The 15,447-nt window shown below is 45.4% G+C and overlaps 1 protein-coding gene and 1 long non-coding RNA gene across 9 annotated transcripts in view; both read right to left on the reverse strand.

The window, feature by feature from the left end:
* Positions 1-4,912, reverse strand: part of Ttc27 (tetratricopeptide repeat domain 27) — a 143,530-nt gene extending 138,618 nt beyond the window's left edge. For 7 of the 8 annotated variants that reach the window (XR_015621710.1, XR_015621709.1, XR_015621713.1 and 4 more), the window contains exons 1-3: positions 4,646-4,911; positions 3,827-4,004; positions 20-149 (exon numbers count right to left, since the gene is read on the reverse strand). Coding sequence is in view for 2 of the 8 variants with exons in the window: in XM_087552494.1 (XP_087408620.1) it covers positions 20-149; positions 3,827-4,004; positions 4,646-4,745 (408 nt within the window). In the remaining 6 variants the exon portion in view is untranslated. 8 annotated transcript variants of the gene reach the window in all.
* Positions 4,913-8,362: 3,450 nt separating this feature from the next.
* LOC148005092 (uncharacterized) lies at positions 8,363-12,466 on the reverse strand. The gene is made up of 3 exons (XR_015622817.1): positions 11,781-12,466; positions 10,198-10,768; positions 8,363-9,891 (listed from the first exon to the last, which is right to left on the reverse strand). It is a non-coding gene; the product is annotated as an uncharacterized LOC148005092 (long non-coding RNA).
* Positions 12,467-15,447: the final 2,981 nt, after the last annotated feature.

A 15,447-nucleotide genomic window follows, 5' to 3' on the forward strand; every position in this document is an offset into this window, starting at 1 on the left:
CCATCTCCAAGAAGCATACCTCACTGAACTTCTCAAGCAGAACAGACGGCAAGAAATCCTGAGGGTGCAAGTCGACAAGAGGTCCAGTCCAGTTACTCTGAACAAAAAGCTGCAAGCTGCTCACACCAAGTAGGAATACCAGCTGCTGTCTACAAACAAGAATGGTAAATGTCTTAGTTAAGGTTTGACTTAAAAAAAAAACAAAAAACAAAAAACAAAAAACAAAAACAAAAACAAAAAAACCACCAAGAGCAAGTTGGATAGGCAAGGGTTTATTTATTTCAGCTTACAACCTTCAGGTCATACTCTATCAGTGAAAAAAATCAAGACAAAGAGCTGAAGGTAAAAACTAAAGCAGAGGGGCTGGAGAAATGGCTCAGCGGTTAAGATTCCCTGTCTTGGGCTGGAGCAATGCACAGTGGTTAAGAGCACTGACTGAGGGCTGGGGATTTAGCTCAGTGGTAGAGCGCTTACCTAGGAAGCGCAAGGCCCCGGGTTCGGTCCCCAGCTCCGAAAAAAAAGAACCAAAAAAAAAAAAAAAAAAAAGCACTGACTGCTCTTCCAGAGGTCCTGAGTTCAATTCCCAGCAACCACATCTGTAAAGAGATCTGATGCCCTCTTCTGATATATCTGAAGACAGTGACAGTATACTTATATATAATAAATGAATAAATCTTAAAAAAAAAAAAAAAAAAAAACTAAAGCAGAGACCATGGAGGAAGGCTGCTTATTTGCTTGTTCTCCATGGCTTTCCTCAGCCTTTCTAATGCTACTGAGAACTATCCACCTGGGCTGGAGAGATGGCTCAGTGTTTAAGAGTGCCGACTGCTCTTCCAGTGGTCCTGAGTTTTGTTTTCTTTTGTTTTGTTTTGTTTTGTTTTGTTTCGGAACCCAGGGCCTACCACTGAGCTAAATCCCCACCCCCCCAGTGGTCCTGAGTTAAATTCCCAGCAACCACATGGTGGCTCGCAACCATCTGCAAAGAGATCCGATACCCTCTTCTGGTGTGTCTGAAGACAGCTACAGTGTACATATAATAAATGAATAAATCTTAAAAAAAAAAAAAAACTATTCACCCATGGATGAGACTGCCCACGGTGAGCTGGGGCCTCCCATAGCAATCATTAATCAAGGAAATGCCCTATAGACTTGCTTACACCAATCTTACTGAGGTGTTTTCTCAACTAAGATTCCCTGTCTTGGGCTGGAGCAATGCACAGTGGTTAAGAGCACTGACTGCTCTTCCAGAGGTCCTGAGTTCAATTCCCAGCAACCACATGGTGGCTCACAACCATCTGTAATGAGATCTGATGCCTTCTTCTGGTGTGTCTGAAGATAGCTACAGTGTACTCATATAAATAAGTAAAGAAATCTTAAAAAAAAAAAAAAAAAAGATTCCCTGTTCTCGGTTACATCAAGTGTGTCAAGGTGACTGAAACCAACCAGCACAGGAAATAAACAACTACTGACCACCATCACCATGTGCCCTCGTGCATACTACTGAATTTCAGTTTAACTGAGGGAAAAAAAATCAAGTAATAGCTGAGACTATCCTAATGTTTTACAATTTATATCTTCAATAGCCAATAAATCCATTAGCCACATGTGGCGTTTAAATTGAATTTCGTCCAGAGCTATAGAGATGGCTCGGCAGTTAAAAGCACTAACTGCCTTTCCCAAGGATCTGAGTTTATTTCCAGCACCCATCTGGCTGCTAACAACTGTCTATAACTCCATTTCCAGAGGATCACTGCTCTCTTCTGACTTCCACAGACATTGCACAGGCAAAATACCCATATAAATAAAGTAAAAGTAAATCAATCTCAAGTTAACATAAATGTGAATCTAATATAACTTCAACGTACAATGTGGTCTCTCTCTACTCACAGATTCCGTATTTCAAGTGCTCAATAGCCAAGTATGAATAGTGGCTACTATACTGACCACAAGAGACACAGAGTATCCCCAGCATCCAAATATTCTCTTGGAAAGTGCACCCTAGAACAGGGCAAACGAAGGGCCTCTTCTCAAACTACAACTCTGGCCCACCTATGAGTTAATGCATTTGTGTGCAAAGGAAGGAAAGGAAGAGGGGGGTGAGAATGGGCACCACAAGGCTAACTTCACACAGTACAAACACAGCAGCCAACCAACAGGAACCAAGAAGAAAGCCAGGCCTGACGCTGAAGCCTGCAATCCCCACTGGAGGCTGAGGCAAGAGGATCACAAGTTCAAAGCCACCCTGGACAACTTAGTAAGACCCTGCCTCAAAATAAAAAGCATAAAAAAGGGCCAGGGATACAGCTCAGTGCTAGAATGTGTGTCTAGTAAGTGAGAAGCTGGAGGCTCAACTCCAGTAACAAAAGAAGAAAGAAAAAAAGAAGAAGAAGAAATAAGCTGGCCATGGTGGTGTATACCTATACTTCCCAAATTTGGGAAGCTACAACAAAAAGATTATGCATTAGAAGCCAGCCTGAAGTTTTTTACTGCAAGCTTCCGGCCAAATGAGTAATACAGCAAGACACAGTCACAAACAACAACAAAACCAAGAATGACACTAGCAAAAATTAGAAAAACTGAGACAGAATTGTATTAGCTTGCAAATAAACAGTAACATCATCGCCAAACTACTTACGACTATGAGTTACATCTTTATTTATTTTTACAACCCAACCTCAGCAGGTACTTGGTTTAATTCGTCGAAGGACTATATGAAACGAGTCTGCAAACATCAGGATAGAATGAAACTGTATGCACTCTAAATGGTTAAGAATTTTGGAGGGTTGGGGATTTAGCTCAGTGGTAGGGCGCTTGCCCAGCAAGCGCAAGGCCCTGGGTTCGGTCCCCAGCTCCAAAAAAAAGAAAAGGAAAAAAAAAAAAAAAGAATTTTGGACAGCTGAGAAGGGGAAAGCTAACAAACATAGGACAATGAGACAGAGGCCTCCAGAAGGCTGAGAGTTGACTCATGTGTAGATATCCTAACGGAAGAATGGTAACTGAGGGATCTATGATAAACACATGGAGTTCCCTGATATCTCCAGAGATAACGACCCAAAACACAGTAAACGTAAATGCAAGCATCTCTCAGGAACCTAGAAACAGCAAGATCCAAGGTACGGCTACACGTTTAAGAAATTTTAAAGTAGATGCCTCTCGTCCCAGCCTGTGAGAGACAGAGGACATAGAACTCTGGGCGTTTGAGGCCAGCCTGGTCTAGAGTGAGTTGTAGGCCAACGCTACATAGTGAGACCCTGTCTCAAAACAAAACGGAAAAAAAAAAAAAAAAAAAAAACCAACAGCAAGCAACATCAAAGGAAACAAGCTGATAGCTAATACTTATCAGACATAAGCATTGGGACATTTAGCAGTGACCACCAAGGACATGTCATTCTTGTACAAAACTCACTTCGATCCTACACCACTCTCCTTTTCCATTCTAGAAGATCTTCTGGACCAGAGAGAGACCTTACGGAGACTACTTGGCACATCGTGAGTCCAGGTATTTCAACAACTACTAGATACCAGGGCCTTCCAGTGTCAAGATGCCACAAAAGTATTCAATATTTATTTATTTATTTATTTGAAGTATATGAGTGTTTTGCCTAGGTGTATACATACATACTACACATGTACTTAGTGCCCACTGGTGTCAGAAGAGGGTGTTGGATCTCCTAGAACTAGAGTTATACAGTGGTGAGCCACCAAGTGGATGCTGAGAATTGAACTTGGGTCCTCTGAAATAGCAGTAAATGCTCTTAACCTCTAAACCACATCTCCAGCCCCCACCCAGTGTGTTTCTCTGTAGAAATTTCAAATAAAATTCTACCTTTCAATTTCTTCCAAATCCGTAGAGCAATCCAGGAAATTCACTATCTGCTTCTCCAGGTAGCTGTCAATCTTTTCTTCGGCCATCATTGTTGAATTTAAAATATTCTGTGTTGTTGAATGCAGGAACAAGGCCTCATAGCTCCCTTCTAACAGCAATTCTAAGAAAACTCCAATATCTGTAATATAAAAAGTGAGTTCAGTAACACAAGAGAATTTAAGTGTAAATGATAATCCATTACATAAATATTTTAATATGCAAAAAGATAGAATAGTGGCTGCACACTCTAATTCTGCCAACAAACATCATCTTTCCTACAATTATATGATACCTAGAAAGACTATGAGCAGCAGATGGTGATGGTGATGGTGATGGTGAAGATAGGAATTCCTTCTTCAGGAAATTCACAAATATTCTAAGTGACACAGGAAAGCTTTCCTTCCTACCTTCAATATTCTCCCCCAGGAAGCCAATCCAAACACATCGGTTCTCTCATGATCCCCTCATATTTCCCCAGGCACACGTTGGCCTCGACATTTTTACAACACTGGTTTGTTTGCTTGCTTGCTTGCTTGCTTGCTTGCTTGCTTGCTTGCTTGCTTGCTTGCTTGCTTCCTGCTAAACTCTCTTTTACTCGTCAGTTCTAAATTTAAAAATCAGCTCAAGTCTGTCTGTCGGAAACTTTTGCCAGACTACCAGATCTCAGACCATCAAGCGAAACTTCCTCCCTCCTGACACCTCCTATGTATCGAGGGCTAGCATCCTTTGTCCTCACAGCTCTGGCACTAGCCTAACTCCGCGAAGGTACAGCTCTCTCACCTGAACCACAGATGCCCTCCTGTTTCCATAACAGCCGCTCTGCCTCCGTGGAGAAGCCCCTCAGAAGCGCCAGCTCCGGCGTCCATATCACCCCCGGCATCGCTGCACCCCGTACAGTGTCCCACGAGGGAGGAGAAAAGCGAAAGTGAGAGGGTCCAATGTCGCCGGCGTCTAGTCAGGACAGGTAGAGTAAAGACACAAGCCTAGAGTCCCATGTGAGGATCCATGTACATGGAGGCAGACATGACAGCAGCGCAGGGAATCCTGGGAAAACAAACCCACGCTGGAGCAGCTTCCTTCTATACGACCAATCGGAAACTCAGTTGTGAGCATGCGCAGAGCATAACTCTAGCGGGATCCGGGTAGTGGGAATGAGTTGAGTGGCTCCGCGTGCAGTGATCCCAGTGGCCAAGGGTTGTTTCTAGGAGAGATGAGTGGAGGCAAATCTGCTTGAAAATATGCGACTACGTGAGGCAAAACTAAGCCCTTGGAGGTTAATACACCGAGGCTTTTCTCTCAACAGACGGGGAGCAGACTGCAGAAGTTGCTTCTAGTGGAGCCCTTGAGCCCCAGACTAGAACTTACTTCGTCGGCATAGGCTATCCTCTGGATGATTCAAAGTGCAAGAAAACCCAAGCTGGAAGTATAATCTTAGCACTGAGGAGGATGGGGAAGGATGGTTTCAGCTTCAAGGCCAGCCTGAGCTTCACCCTTAGTGCCAAGCCAGCCTCCTCTAAGCCTCTAGAAGATTGGTTACCCTCCTCTAGCCTTCCAAGCACGTGACATGTAAATGGTACACGAACATACCTGCAAGCAAAATGCACGTAAAATACACATACACATAAAATTAAAAAAGAGAGTGGCGGTGCACCCCTTTAATTCCAGCACTCCAGAGCAGAGCAAAGGCAGGCAGATCCCTGAGTTCAAGACCAGCCTGCTATACAGAGCTAGTTCCAGGACAGCCAAGGCTACAGAGACCTTAATCTTGAAAAACCAAATAAGAAAAGGGAAAGAAAGGTCTGATTTTGATACTGTCATCACATAAACCTGAAAAGAACCTAAAAATTTCTGCAATTCAGTCGTTAGAACCCAGAACACTTTGCTGAAGTGGAAAAAAAAAAAAACTACAAGAAAATATATCATCCCACCAGTGTGGCAGCTGCTGGGCAGGAGGTTTGCTATTTGCCTCTTATTTTAAAGAGGATAAATGTTTTCTTTCTCATTCTGCTTCACTGTTGAAAAACAACAGCAGCCGGTCCAGCCCAAGGCTGGCCTCAGAGTGACAGAGATCTGCCTGTTGGGAGCGCTGGAGTACTGAAGCACAGAGATTGGAGAGTGGTTTGTCACCAAACCCAGCTTCAGAACTTTTTTTGGTTGGTTGGTTGGTTTGGTTTTTCTTTTTAAAAAAATTACTTATTTAGTGACAGTGAGTACAGATGGTTGTGAGCCACCATGTGGTTGCTGGGAATTGAACTCAGGACCTCTGGGACAGCAGTCAGTGCTCTTAACCACTGAGCCATCTCTCCAGCCCTGGTTTGTTTGTTTGTTTTTTTTTTTTCAATATGGGGTTTCTCTATATAGCCCTGGCTCTAATTGGAACTCACTCTGTAGACCAGGCTAACCTCAAATTCATAGATACTTCTAACTCCTCTTCAGTGCTGGGATTAAAGGTGTGGCACTGCTTGGCTCTTCTTTATAACTTTTAACCATAGATAATCTCATGAATTCCGAACACCAGAGCTTGGACCCTAGTCTTGAGTTTTAAAAAAAAAAAAAATATCCGTCCATGGTTGTATAAATATTCAACCCAGAGTGATACCAAAATGTTATTCATTTATTTTTAATTAATTTTTTACACTTTTTATTGCTACTCCGTGAGTTTTACATCATGCACCACAGTCCTGCTCATCTCCCCGCCCCCTCGTATCTGCCTTAAACCTTGTAACCTCACCCCAAAATAAAACACACACACACACACACACACACACACACACACACACACACCACCACCACCACCAAAAACAAAGGAAAGCATAGAAAACCTCTCATCATGGAAGCCGTAGTGTGTCAGTGTGTCCCACAGTACACCACAGTCCACACGTCTTCACTTGCAAATGTTCATTGTGATGACTCATTGGTCTGGTTCAAGATCTTTGGCTTCCCTGACATCAGTATTCCATCAATACTGAATACTTATCAGGACTCCTCCTGACTATCCTGCTGTTGTCCTTTGACACGGAAACCCTGCAGCTTTAGTACAGCAGGACTGGCCCTTTCATGCCTCCCAACCATCTACAAATGATAGAGATTTGGGGGTAGGCCAATTCAGAGCGCTGGATCTGGGCCTCAGTGGTAGCTGAGTTGGTCAACCTGCTGTCACTACTTCTCCACTCCACCAGGGCGAGCTCTCCAGCACAGCTCCAGCTAGGCTGCTCAATGCTGCCATGGATAGCAGTCAGAGTCAGCTCTCTCCTGCTCTTATGTCCTCAGGCCTGGCTCACCCACACCCACCCCTCCTGAGGTAGCTCCACTGTGCTGCCCAGTTTAGGTGCTGGGCCCATCCACTCTCCCAAGTGCTGCAGCCCGTGAGGGGCTGGGCCAGCTCTCCTGCTCTTACACCCTCAGGGCTGGCTCACCCAGGCCTTCACCATCAGGACCAGCTCCACTGTGTTATCCAGGTGAGGTACAGGGACCACTCTCCAGAAAGCTACAGTCAATGAGGGGGCGGGGCTAGCTCTCCTGACCTCGTGGCTCCAGGGCCAGCTTTCCCTTCTACCACAGGTGGCAAGGGGGCAAAGGGAGGGTATCTCCCCCACACCGACATCACCTCATGCCAGATGAGTGATGGAACCAACTATTCAGTGCTCTTGCCCTTGGGAACTGGCTCATCTGTGCTCCCTCCACCAGGGCTAGCTCTATTGTGCTGCCCAGAAGAAGTGTTAGGTCCACTCTCCCACGTGCTACAGCCAGTGAGGGCCAGGGCCCGCTCACATGCTCTCATAACTCTGGAGCCAGTTCTCCCAACTGCTGCAGGTGGCGATGGGCAAGGGGGAAAGGAAGGGATTCCTCACACCCATGCCACTTCACAGCAGACAAGTGGCTTGGCCAGCCCTCTTGCACTCTCACCCTCAGGGCTGGCTAACCCACGTCCCTGCCACCTGGGTCAGCTCTACTGTGCTGTCCAAGGGAAGTGCAGGGCTCACTCTCCCAAGTTACGGCAAGAGATGGGGCCGGCTTTCCAGAGCACCACATCCAGTGAGAGGCAGAGTCAGCTATGTACAAGCCCAGAACATTTTTGTGGTGCTGTAGGCTGTCCCAACCAGGGACATCCCCGTGTTCTCTAGTGATAATATGAACCAAAATTATCAACACTGACCCCCATTATGTAGCCACAGCCTCAGACATGGCCCTCAGTGGCAGCTCAGGTTGGGACCGTGGCCCTGGGTGGCAGGGCTGGTCACTGACAACAGGCTCCTCCTCTCCACCCTCAGCCTCCCATCTGACTACTCATCAGAGACATCCTGCTGCAGGCAGGCCACGTGGCTGTCAGTCCCCTGGGAGACATTCTCAATCTGTGCGATGTCTACGACCTGCCTGTGCTGTGCAGCGGAGGGCAGATCTGTGAGGGACATGGCAGTCCACAGGTCTCTTTGGTGTCCTCCTCCCATGCTGCACTGCCTGGATTGGATTGGATTTTTATGAGTCCTTGGCATGTAAGACTCTCAGAGAGAATCTTCCCTCAGGAGGGAGATCCTCAAGCCCCAATGACCAGTCCGAGTCCACCGGCTGCAATCTGCAAGAGGATTTTTATTGATCAGGATACACAGGTATCTGTGGGCATCCCAGTCAATTTGGAAGACTGGCGCACCTAGCAGAACCAGGGACGGGTTTTTATACTGTATTGGGAGCAGAAGCAGGCTTACAGAAGCAGATGCATGGTTACAGGGATGTGATTGGTGGAGTAAATGAGGCATACGTGTATGTTACCTATTTTGGCTATAATCATAACAGTGAGTTAGCAAAAAGTACATGGTGGTCAGGGCTTCCCGGGGGTCAGGGACTTTTTCTTTTTCCTGCCAGGTGGCCCATGGAGCAGTGCCCATAATTTAGTCTGGTTTCTGCATTTTGTTTTCTTTTCTGGTCTGTTTCGTCTAAATGATGGGTCAGCTTGTCCCACATATCTAAAAACTTACTTTTTATTTCTATAGTTGAGGGCCTTGGGCTTGTACAATTCCCTTTCTGGGAGGGGGTCTTTCATTCCCCTATTTTCTTTTTTTGTCCTTGAGTGGAATCTTCCACTCAACTTGGTTAAGGTACCTCTGTTTTTTGTTGTTTCACCATCTGATACTGTTGTCTCAGCACAAAAGTTTGAATGACTGAAAGTCTATATCTCTTATTATTCCTGTCTGATCTGCATAGAAACAACATTCTTCTTTTAGTGTAGCACACAGACTCCTTCTTTAAGGAATATCAGGTCTAATCTTTTCCTATTTTGAAGACTACCTCTGAGAGGGAGGTTAGGTGTTCTTGGAGGTCAGCTAAAAAGTCTTTTTTTACTCTTTTCATATCTGAGTCAATGGCAGTTTTGAATTCTCTATAAGCCTTGCATTGTAGGACAACAGCAGATGTCCTTGTGCTGCCCTTGTAGCACCTAGATAGCCTTAAATAATTCTCAACTCTCTTTTGCGTCTTATTAAGTCTTTAGCATCAGGATTCTAATCTGGACACTATCTGAACCTATACACCAAGGTCTTTTAGAACTTCTAAACTTATATAGATTGTGATCCCTGAGGCACAGTCCCAAGAAGTGTTAGGAGTACTAACATATGTAATGTTACATCATTTGCAATAAAAATCAAGCCTATCCCTATACCTATTCCGAGGGAACCCAGGGCAAACAGGCAAACATGAAATTCTTGTTTCTAAAACACACTCCTCAAGTGAGCATTATAGCAACCTCCCAATCACTTAAGTCTAGGGAGCTTTTTGAAGATCTGAGTGTCCCTCTAGGTCCCAGCTCTCAGCTCCAACAGCTAGTACTCGGCTGGTGAGGGCTGAGACTTGATGGCTGTCAGGGTGGTCAGCAGCACCAGGTACGGTCCTTTCCAGCGAGGCTCGAGTGTCTGGGCTCAGTGTAGCTGTAGTCTCTAACCTGGAACTGATGGGATGTCTCAGGGGTCTCCAGGGCATAGGCTGCTGTCAGGTGTGAGCAGATTTCTTTCTGTATCACCTGTAGGTCTTTTAGCCTGGCATACAAATCATTATTACTATGACATGTTGGTTCAGTAACATCATCTAATACAGTCAGGGGAGCTGAGGCCCCATATAAGATCTCAAAGGGGGTAAAGCTGAATCTGGAAGGAATATTTCTTGCTCTGAAGAGAGCAAAAGGGAAGGAGTGTCACCCAGTCTACGCCAGTCTCCATGGTCAATTTGGTCAGGGTCTCTTTTAAAATTTCATTTATTTACTCTACCTGTCCTGAACTTTGAGGTCTGTAAATACAACGTAATTTTCAATCAACCTCTAAATACCTGGCCACACCCTGGCTCACCTTGGCAACGAAAGTAGGGCTGTTGTCTGACCAGATTACCTTGGGCACTCCAGACCTGTGGAAGATTTCTTCTAGTATCTTCTTGATGACTATTGAGGCCGTCTCTTGCTTGGTGGGGAAAGCTTCTACCTATTCCTGAAAAGATATCTATAAACACTAGGAGACATTTATAACCATATTTTCCTGGTTTTATCTCTGTGAAGTCCACTTCTCAGTAGTATCCAGGCCGTTCCCCACGGAGCCTCCTACCACAGTCAACTTTCCTGAAAACAGTTACCTTTTGGCATGGTATACATCACTGCACTATCTGTTCCACGAGATACTTGAGACCTGTGACATAATATTTAGTTTTTGAAAATGTCTGGATGAGTTTGCTTACCCCTAAGTGAGTCCATTGATGTATTTGTTTTACCATGGCCTCTGCCTGTAAAAATTGTAGCAGGATCTTCTTTCTCGTTGAGGTGTACCAGAGTTTCTTCCTCGGCCTGGCTGGGTCATGGAGGGCCCTTAACATAGCCAGAATCTCTTTTTTTCTTGCCCTCAGATGTCAGCAGGCCCCTCTGCTGATGGGCTGTAGCAAAGGCATACCTGCTGTCCACATAAATGTTAAGTCTCTTTCTCAGCTCAAGGGCTTTGGTGAGGGGAGCGAGCTCTACCCTCTGAGTAGAGGTGCCTTCTGGTAGGGCCTGAGCCCAAATGACTCTGTTTCCATCTACCACTGCTGCCCCAGCCCATCTTTTTCTATGAACCAGATGACATCTACCCCCTCTGCTGGCTGATCAGTCTGATCTTTATGTCACCCCTGTGCTTTAGTGAGCTCCTGCTGACAGTCATGAAGGGGGGTGTCTAGGCCGGGGTCCGGGAGCAGGGTTGCAGGGTTTAGACTCGTAGGGGCAGTCTGGAATCACAAGGAACAAGTGGGATACCCGGCCCACGCCAAGGTCCACCGTTCTTCAGGTAGTCCATGAGTATCATTTGTTGCCAGTAGTCCCCTGTACTCAAGGTCTTTTGCTGGACACTAGCCAATTTGGGCGTAGGAGCACAGAGTGTTGGGCCCCGGTATTCACAAAACAACTGGGCAGGCTTCCCTTCTATCTTTGCGCATAGCCAGCACTCTAGGACCAAGAGGCTTGCCTTCCGGGCTGCTGGAGAGGCCCCTCTTGTTCTTCCTGGGGCAGTCCCTCACCCAGTGTCCTTTTTCCTTGCGATAGGCACACTGATCTTTAGCTAGGAATTCTCTTCTGTTGCCAGGTACTGTCTTCCTAGGTTCCCTAACTACTGTGGCCAGTATATATTCCTCTCCTATCTTTTATCCCTCTTTAGCTCTCTAGCTTCTTCTTTTCTTCCTTAGCTTCCTGCTCTTTTTACCTTCTTTCCTCTTTCTCTTCCTCAGTCTAACTACACTTCAACTTTACTTTCTCTGCAACTTACACTAACTCTCAACAACTTAGCTTAACCCTTCAAATTTCTGTAACTTTCTCTCTTTATATCTTTTCCTTATCTTAGCCAGATTGGTGGGGCATTTTCCAGCCCCTCAGAGACCCACCCTTGGAGCCTGGTGGCAGACCTGGAGCACTCCCTACCTTCAGGGGTATTCAAGTCAACAGTCAGGAGTGAGGGTCTCCATCCATGTCTGGAACATTCTTTCTGGCCTCCAGTAGGATTCTGTCTTTCCTCGGTGGTAAAGAAGACCTGTAACAGTTACTAACAAGCATCTCAAGTGGGATGGTGAGAAAACAAGAGAATCTTGAGAATAGAGGTCCACTGAAGAGGACAAATAGCATTTAGTCACACAGCTAAGCCAGGAGGCTTTCTTGGGACAAAAAAGCCATTGTAAAAATAAGCACAAGCTTTGTGTCTGTGAAACAGAACGGCAAGCAGAGAGGGAGCTGATCTGTTACCGACTATCTCTCTGGACTTAAGAACTAATAACAAAAGGATGGAGAGATGGTTAGGACCTGGGTGCTAGATGCCAAGTGGCTGACAAAAGAATTGTAACCAGTTCACCTGGGACTTTCAGGACCTCAGTAGCAGCCCTTTACCAAACTGTCTCAGTGGGCTAAAGGCCCATGGAAAAGAAAACATTAATACTGACCTTGGCCACAGCCAAAGCCTGAATTCTAAATTTTGACTGGCAAAACAAAGTTCTTCACAGTTTGTTGCAGATTCTTTTTGAAACTATTTTAGGGGCTTCTCTGTCCCCCAACCTGGGGCATTTTGACCACAGGGGCAGGAACTGGCTGCTGTGGGGATAGGATCAAAGGCACTCTCCATGTCAATGATGACTAACAGGGAAGGTTACTTAATGTTGGAGATCAACTCCTCTCTTGGAATAGGGCCAGCAGATAAGGCAGGCTCCCTTAAAGAACTTCTCTTAATGAACACTCTCCTTCTGTGAGCAAGTGTTGAAGGTCTGGTCACTGAAGGCAGCAACTGGAATTATTATTTTTTCAGGGCCAAAAGTCTCATAAAACAACCACTAACTCTACGCTATCTTCTTGTTGTCAAAGCCAGCCGGCCTCATCACCTTGAAACTCCTCTTACGCTGACTTGGCCAGAGCTGCGCCACTGCCCACGAGCAGCCTGCAGCTTGCTAGCAGGCCTGCATGCTTGTCACCCTCAGCCCCTACATTTTCCTACTCTGTGCTGTCCCTTCCTTAGACGCTGTGAATGTTTAAGCAACAGGGAGAATTTTTCTTCAGGATCTAAGGTAAAGCTTTCAGGCTCTTGTTAATACCTGCTTCAGACAGGGTCACTCACTAACCTGGAGTTCTTCATACACAACTGTTAACGGCAGCTAGACTGGACAAGGGGAGCAAAGGGAGGGGCATCTCTCCTTGGGGAGGAGGCCCAAGAGAGAAAGATAAAACTCCCCAGCAGAAAACAATTTTTCTCAAGCAAATTATTTCCAAGTTAAGCACCAAGAGGACCAAGTAAAACTCCTTGACAAACAAAGCAAACAGTTTCATGATTTTAAACACAGTCGTCAGTCCAAGATTTTAAACATAGTTGTCTATCCAAAGTCCAAAAACGAAACAAAAGTCAAAAAGACACTCGACAATACCACAGAAAACAACCCAGACAAACAAGACCAAGACAAAGCATCCTATAACCAATTTCCACAGATATTCAAAGAAAATTAGGACACAAAGAAGACAAACAATTCCAACAGGCATAAGACAGATTTGGCCACCATGCCAGGCATCAAGCTAGGACGAACGAAGGACTGCTGTCTGCTCTGCCCCTGAGTGGGCACCACTGACAATGAGGTATCTCTTTGCCCATTGTCATGGAGGTTGATCATCTGTTTGTTTTCTTTCAAGCATTGGACACTCCCACAGCAGAAGATAACTTCCAGGAGTCAGTTCTCTCCTTCCACCTCGTGGGGTCCAGGGACTGAACTCAGTCATTGAGCTCGCCAGTCTTCACCTAACACCGAGCCATCTCTCCGGTGACAATGCTTTATGAAAAAAAATCATCATGTGTACGTGTACCTGTGCGAGTGTCTGCCCATGAAGGTAAAAAGAGGGCACAGTGTCCCCTGAAGCTGGAGTCACAGGAGGTTGGGAGCTGCCTGTCATAGAAACGGAACTTAAGTCCTCTGGAAGAGCAATGAGTGCTCCGCCCAAATTAATAAAGATCAGTCTCGAATAATGGAGGCTTCCACATGAAAGGCTCAAGGAAGAGACGTAGAGAGTCAGCACCGACAAGGAAGAAGGCAACCCCCCCCCCCCAGGGAGACGATTCAACAGGCCTGCTGAAGATCATTCTTCAGACCGGCAGATTGGAAAACCTTGATGCTGAAATGGACATTTGTCAAAGAACAGGTAATTAAGACTGCAGTTACGAAGGATCATGGCACCAACGGGTCTTCATCAGGATGCACAGACTTACATTTATGGTATTAACTGTTTCTGACATAATAGTTAAACTGAACAATTTTTAGTTTAAACAAAACCTGGGGGCATCCAGCAACATGGCTACTCTGGCTGAAATAGAGACACACCCTTGGCATATCTCTAATCCCAAACAATGAAGATAAAGTTAGTTTGTAGAAGGAAGCACCTGGGGCTGGAGAGATGGCTCAGGGGTTAAGAACACTGACTGCTCTTCCAGAGGTCCTGAGTTCAATTCCCAACAACCACATGGTGGCTCACAACCATCTGTAATGGGATCTGATGCCCTCTTCTGGTGTGTCTCAAAACCCCTACAGTGTAGCAACATGAAATAAATAAGTAAAGGAAGAAAGAAAGAAAGAAAGAAAGAAAGAAAGAAAGAAAGAAAGAAAGAAAGAAAGGAGAAGAAGTCGTCTAATTGAGAGGCAAAGTCATGAATCAGAGAAAGATTTGACAGACTAGGATATGCACAACCCTCATGAGAAGGGACAGGAAGGAGAGTTGACTTAAGAGAGCAGTACAGAGAGGGGAAAGGGAGGCAATTTTACCAAGACAGTTGTACAGACACACGTTGGAGAGAGAATAAGCCCGAGAATGAGAAGGAGCTGGAAGATTAGAACAGATTGCCAGAGTTAGTTTGAGCTCAAGCAGAGAAATTCAGTCAGAGGCTTTGAGAGAAACCAGATTGAATCAGTCAACTTGGAGAGGAGTTTAAGCCACAGCATCTGAGTTGAAGCAGCCAGCAAGAATTCAGAAAGAACTAGAAAAAGTGAGCTTAAACATTCTAGGCCTAGATAAGATTGTAGGGAGGCTAGGGTTGGGGATTTAGCTCAGTGGTAGAGCGCTTGCCTAGGAAGCACAAGGCCCTGGGTTCGGTCCCCAGCTCTGAAAAAAGGAACCAAAAAAAAAAAAAAAAAAAAAGATTGTAGGGAGGCTAGAAGTTTCCAGAACAGGACCTAGGTTCTGACTGAGGCAGTAAGCCTTGGAAATGACCATCAGATCGGGCGAATAAAAGATACTTTTACCCTCTTACACTTTAATAATTTGTTTTCAACTAATTTAAAGATAGCACATTCTAGAAGTGGGACATCAAACAGGACATCACCCCTCTTAATGTCACACGCAGTGTTGCACTGGATAAAAACAGGCAGGCTTGTCCGTTGTGTGTGGAAAGTCCATAATTAATCATGCTGCTGCTGCTGTGTCCACTCACGTTCTCGTGATGAGGGGATCGACACTTCTCTACATCCAGCCTTCCCCAGAAGTACTCATCATTCGCATCTAGGATTAAGTTCTTTTCGGGCCTTTGCTAATACAACAGGGGGAAGTTATACACCAAAAATATTTAAACCTT

Source organism: Rattus norvegicus, chromosome 6 (genome assembly GCF_021556685.1).
Source record: "Rattus norvegicus strain SHRSP/BbbUtx chromosome 6, alternate assembly SHRSP_T2T, whole genome shotgun sequence".
In the NCBI taxonomy this organism is placed as follows: Eukaryota; Metazoa; Chordata; class Mammalia; order Rodentia; family Muridae; genus Rattus; species Rattus norvegicus.